This window comes from Penaeus chinensis, chromosome 7, assembly GCF_019202785.1.
Source record: "Penaeus chinensis breed Huanghai No. 1 chromosome 7, ASM1920278v2, whole genome shotgun sequence".
In the NCBI taxonomy this organism is placed as follows: Eukaryota; Metazoa; Arthropoda; class Malacostraca; order Decapoda; family Penaeidae; genus Penaeus; species Penaeus chinensis.
Window position 1 is genome coordinate 34,354,786 of NC_061825.1, and position 6,936 is coordinate 34,361,721.

Genomic DNA, 6,936 nt, shown 5'->3' on the forward strand with positions numbered 1-6,936 from the left:
CCGTATTATAATTTTCATTACCATCTTCACTACCGTTATTATTATTATTATTATTATTATTATTATTATTATTATCATTATCATTATTATCATTATTATTATTATCATTATCATCATCATCATCATTACTATCAAAATTATAATTATAATTACCATCATCATCATTTTTATTAATGTAATAAATGACTATAACTATTATTATCATCCTTATCATTATTTGTATTATTATCGTGATTGACATTATTATCATTATCAGTTATTACTAATATTCTTATTATAATACCGTTACTACTACATCGTTATAACTTTCATACATGCATACATACACACACACACAGTCACTTACTCACATAAACACACACACACACACTCACACACACACACTCACTCACAAACATAGCACACGTCAACACATACACACACACACACACACACACACACAAACACACACACACACATATATGTGTGTGTGTGTGTGTGTGTGTGTGTGTGTGTGTGTGTGTGTGTGTGTGTGTGTGTGTGTGTGTGTGTGTGTGTGTGTGTAATTTGGTAATCTACATATATTATTTACTATGGTCATCATCACCACGTTCACCACGTCAGCATTATGATCATTGCATTACCATTGCAGTCAACATTATTACCAGTAGTATAAATATTATTACTAGTATCATTATTTTGATTTATACTATTTTGCTGATATCATTATTACCATCCTTATTATTAACAGTGATATCAGTTATCATTAGCTTGCTCTTTGCCGTCATTAGTTATTAATGATCTATATGTATTAAACCGATTACTTATATTTTTTTTCTTAAAAATAACAATTAATAAAACAGGAACTTATATATGATAATTGTATTTTACTAACTTAGTACGTTTATTTGATTTTTCTGATATTTATCTGTCTCCTCCCTGGAAAACTTCTTAAATATTAACTTGCACAAAGGATATCGTTACGTGGATAATATACATGAGTTTCATAACTAATATTAAGTAATAGAAAACAATGAAAATGTCTTTTTAAAAGTTATAAACGTGTTACAACACAATCTTACCTTTTTTTCTTATTTTTCCGCTTTTTTACCTTCAAAAATTCCTTCTCTCCTACTGAACTAACAACAGACTCGTCGCTAATTTCTTCTTTAATAGTTAACGCCATTATAGATGCGTTAACTTTTCTATAAATTTCCTTACAAAAACTCGAAAATCTCCTTCCACACACCAGCTCCCTGACGCGACGACCCTCTGTGGAATGACCACGTTGATGTGACCTCAGGCAAGGCAGCGATGAGGTCGGAAAAGTTGTCGTACCGCAAAGAGCTTTCCTCTGTTATTGCTATTATTTTCCTTATCTCATTTGTTTTTTTTATATTAGTTATATATATTTTTTTGTAGTTTCTACTCATGATGAATTGTAATTAGGTTTCATGCCTTGAATATCTTTCATTAGTATTGTTATTACTATCGTTGTTATCACTGTCATTTATATTTTTGCTGTTCTCTACTTTCCTGTAGAATTTCCTTTTTTTCCTAATCGTGTAGATCTGTTTCTTTGATAACAGAAAAAAAAAAGTATTTGTTTCGTGAAGTATTATTTTTGAATTATGAACGTGGATTTTTCAAATTATTAGTCTTATCTTTGTTTTCTTCATATATGCAGGAAAATCGCGGTCATAAATACATGTCAAACCAGATCTTTATCTTATTAACATTAAAACACGTTCTCTAAATTACCTCAAACCAAAGAAACAAATACAGAACATTAAAAAAACAACTCAAATCAATAAATAAGAAATAAACTAATCATTCCGTAGTTATATGATCAATAAAGAAATCAAAACAAATTCCTCGTACGTCAGGCAGCGTCCTACTCCCAACGTGGCTAACCCCGAGAGCGAATTTGACGTTTTGAGGAAAAATACATTTAAATAAACAGCGATTTTAATTTTTCTTTATCCTATAAGGTTGTGGGGCGAGAAGGAGGGTGGGGGTGGGGGAGGGAAGGGAGAGAGAGAGAGAGAGAGAGAGAGAGAGAGAGGGGCAGAAACAAAAAATGTGAGAGAGACAAAGAGTCAGAGACAGAGAGAAGAGACATAAACAAAAAGTGAGAGAGAGACAAAGAGAGTCAGAGACAGAGAGAAGAGACAGAAACAAAAAAATGTGAGAGAGACACAAAGAGAGTCAGAGACAGAGAGACATACGGAAGGTGTGTGGAGGCGAGACGTGGATAAAATGCCCTCGGGGAAATAGGGAGTGAGGAAAGGAAGAAGAAAAAAGGTGAGAGTGATAGTACGTAAAGAGAATGGAAAATATGCGTGAATATACGTAGGGAAATAAAAACAGCAGACGAAGGCAAGTGCTGGCAAGCGAAAACATTGGGAAATATTATCAGACTGCCTTAGGATAGAATAATGGTAACAATAATATTGATATTGTAATGATGATTATGATGGTACGCATAAAGATAATGACAGATGTAACAGTGATGATAACGGTATGATTATTGTTGATGATATTGTAATAATGATAGTAATAATAGTAAAGCGATAATAAAAATGGTATTGATAATAGCAGCATTAGAGATAATAACAATAACAATAATGAATAATAATAATAATAATAATGATAATAATAATAATGATAAAAATAATAATAATAATGACAATATGTGATAATACTAATACTATAAATAATAATAACAATAACAATAACAATAATAATTATTATTATATGATGATAACGATTATGATGATGATAATGATAATAATATTGACAAGAAGAAGGACAATAATAACGATAAAGTACTATCATCATAATGATAGTAATGATTATTAATATGATAATAACAATAACCATGATAATAATGACATGACAGTAATAATAATAATAATGATGATGGTGATAATAATAAAGATAATAATAACAAGAAGAAGAATGAAAATAAGAATAAGAATAACAATGATGATAATAATAATAACAGTAATAATAATAATGATAATGATAATAATAATAATAGAAATAACAATAATAATAATAGTAATAATAATAATAATAATGATAATAATGATAATAATAATAATAATAATAATAATAATAATAATAATAATAATAATAATATTAATAATAATATTAGTTATAATAATTATAACACTAATGATAATGATAATGGTAATGATTACAGTAATAATAATAATAACAACAATAAATATAATAATTTAATAATAATAATGATAATAATAACAATGGTGAAAATAATGATGATAATAAAGATGACGTTGGTAATGATGATGCTAACAATAGTAATAATAATAGTAAACAATGGAATAATGATAACATAAAAACAAAAGCATAAAAAATGAATAATAATAGTATATAATGGGCCTCGGATAAATAGTTTAGTCACCCATGTAACACTTGCCAATGTTGACATAGAAAACGCGGTCTGGGAAAAATATTATATTATTATTAAAATCAGAAAATGGTAAAAGGGGAAACTACGCAGAAAATACAAAGAATGTGTCGCTTTAAATTAATAATAACTATAGTTTGGTTTTACTTAATTTAGCGTTTAATCTTATTCGTATTTTTTTTTTTTTTTGGGGGGGGGGGGTAATTAAGCCTGTCATTTTTATCATGTCATGTCTGAAACTTCTTTCTTTTAGAATTAATTTTCAAATGTAATTTTTTTTTTTTTTTTTTTTTTTTTGTGATTCTCACTGTTGCTTCATAATTTTGTTGTCAATTACTGCTTTTGCGAATGTATTTGTTTTCGCTGTTTATCAGTATCTTTACGATTGTGAAAATATAATAGTAATAATGAATTAATCCCGTTATCCTATTCATGCCCTTATTCTTATGATTAAGATTATCACCATTTAAAATTATTCCAACGGTTGAAAGCAACGAGTGAAATGGTGTCACATTTAGCAGACCGTATAAAAGGATGGTGTCAAATATAGCTGACGACGGGTGGAAATGGTGTCAAATATAGCTGACGACGGGTGGTAATGGTGTCAAAAATAGCTGACGACGGGTGGAAATGGTGTCAAATATAGCTGACGACGGGTGGAAATGGTGTCAAATATAGCTGACGACGGGTGGAAATGGTGTCAAATATAGCTGACGACGGGTGGAAATGGTGTCAAATATAGCTGACGACGGGTGGAAATGGTGTCAAATATAGCTGACGACGGGTGGAAATGGTGTCAAATATAGCTGACGACGGGTGGAAATGATGTCAAATATAGCTGACGACGGGTGGAAATGGTGTCAAATATAGCTGACGACGGGTGGAAATGGTGTCAAATATAGCTGACGACGGGTGGAAATGGTGTCAAATATAGCTGATGACGGCTGGAAATGGTGTCTAATATAGCTGATCGTACGAAAAGATGGTGTCAAATATGGCCGACAGCAGATGAGGATGTAGTCAGAGAGAATGGTTTCAAATTTCAGATATGGATGGCACGAGTCAAGAGGATGTCGAATATGGCCGACAAACGGGTGAGGGTCGTGTCAGATATGGCGAACAACGGATAAATACAGTGTCAATTTAATATGGTGCTAAGTGTGGATGAAAATCGGACAAAGGAAGAGAATGCTGTCAGATAGGGTTGAAAATGGGTGGTATTGATGACAGATATGTCTGACAACCAGCGACGATGATATCAAATATGGCCGACTACCGAGTGACGATGGTGTCAACTATGGCCGACTACCAAGTGACGATGGTGTCAAATATGGCCGACTACCAAGTGACGATGGTGTCAAATATGGCCGACTACCAAGTGACGATGGTGTCAAATATGGCCGACTACCTAATGACGATGGTGTCAAATATGGCCGACTACCAAGTGACGATGGTGTCAAATATGGCCGACTACCAAGTGACGATGGTAATAAGGATCATAATAACAAGGAGAACTACAATAATTATAGTGATGATGATGATAATAATAATAATAAAAGTAATAATAATAATAATAATAATGATAATGATAATAGTAATAATAGTAATGATAATGACAATAATAATAATAATAATAATAATAATAATTATAATAATAATAATAATAATAATAATAATAATAATAATAATAATAATAATAATAATATTAGTTATAATAATTATAACACTAATGATAATGATAATGGTAATGATTAAAGTAATAATAATAATAACAACAACAAAATGATAATAATAATAATAATAATAATAACAACAATAAATATGATAATTTAATAATAATAATGATAATAATAACAATGGTGAAAATAATGATGATAATAAAGATGACGTTGGTAATGATGATGCTAACAATAGTAATAATAATAGTAAACAATGGAATAATGATAACATAAAAACAAAAGCATAAAAAATGAATAATAATAGTATATAATGGGCCTCGGATAAATAGTTTAGTCACCCATGTAACACTTGCCAATGTTGACATAGAAAACGCGGTCTGGGAAAAATATTATATTATTATTAAAATCAGAAAATGGTAAAAGGGGAAACTACGCAGAAAATACAAAGAATGTGTCGCTTTAAATTAATAATAACTATAGTTTGGTTTTACTTAATTTAGCGTTTAATCTTATTCGTATTTTTTTTTTTTTTTTTTGGGGGGGGGGGGGTAATTAAGCCTGTCATTTTTATCATGTCATGTCTGAAACTTCTTTCTTTTAGAATTAATTTTCAAATGTAATTTTTTTTTTTTTTTTTTTTTTTTGTGATTCTCACTGTTGCTTCATAATTTTGTTGTCAATTACTGCTTTTGCGAATGTATTTGTTTTCGCTGTTTATCAGTATCTTTACGATTGTGAAAATATAATAGTAATAATGAATTAATCCCGTTATCCTATTCATGCCCTTATTCTTATGATTAAGATTATCACCATTTAAAATTATTCCAACGGTTGAAAGCAACGAGTGAAATGGTGTCACATTTAGCAGACCGTATAAAAGGATGGTGTCAAATATAGCTGACGACGGGTGGAAATGGTGTCAAATATAGCTGACGACGGGTGGTAATGGTGTCAAATATAGCTGACGACGGGTGGAAATGGTGTCAAATATAGCTGACGACGGGTGGAAATGGTGTCAAATATAGCTGACGACGGGTGGAAATGGTGTCAAATATAGCTGACGACGGGTGGAAATGGTGTCAAATATAGCTGACGACGGGTGGAAATGGTGTCAAATATAGCTGACGACGGGTGGAAATGGTGTCAAATATAGCTGACGACGGGTGGTAATGGTGTCAAAAATAGCTGACGACGGGTGGAAATGGTGTCAAATATAGCTGACGACGGGTGGAAATGGTGTCAAATATAGCTGACGACGGGTGGAAATGGTGTCAAATATAGCTGACGACGGGTGGAAATGGTGTCAAATATAGCTGACGACGGGTGGAAATGGTGTCAAATATAGCTGACGACGGGTGGAAATGGTGTCAAATATAGCTGACGACGGGTGGTAATGGTGTCAAAAATAGCTGACGACGGGTGGAAATGGTGTCAAATATAGCTGACGACGGGTGGAAATGGTGTCAAATATAGCTGACGACGGGTGGAAATGGTGTCAAATATAGCTGATGACGGGTGGAAATGGTGTCAAATATAGCTGACGACGGGTGGAAATGGTGTCAAATATAGCTGACGACGGGTGGAAATGATGTCAAATATAGCTGACGACGGGTGGAAATGGTGTCAAATATAGCTGACGACGGGTGGAAATGGTGTCAAATATAGCTGACGACGGGTGGAAATGGTGTCAAATATAGCTGATGACGGCTGGAAATGGTGTCTAATATAGCTGATCGTACGAAAAGATGGTGTCAAATATGGCCGACAGCAGATGAGGATGTAGTCAGAGAGAATGGTTTCAAATTTCAGATATGGATGGCACGAGTCAAGAGGATGTCGAAT

General features: G+C 32.2%; 1 protein-coding gene across 1 annotated transcript in view; it reads right to left on the bottom strand.

Annotated features, from left to right (window-relative positions):
* Nucleotides 1-1,237, bottom strand: part of LOC125027423 (protein O-mannosyl-transferase 2-like) — a 15,472-nt gene extending 14,235 nt beyond the window's left edge. Inside the window, exon 1 of the mRNA XM_047616498.1 lies at nt 1,062-1,237. Coding sequence (XP_047472454.1) covers nt 1,062-1,165 — 104 coding nt within the window. The 5' untranslated portion in view covers nt 1,166-1,237. The remainder of the gene's footprint in view (nt 1-1,061) is intronic.
* Between the last annotated feature and the right edge of the window lie 5,699 nt (nt 1,238-6,936).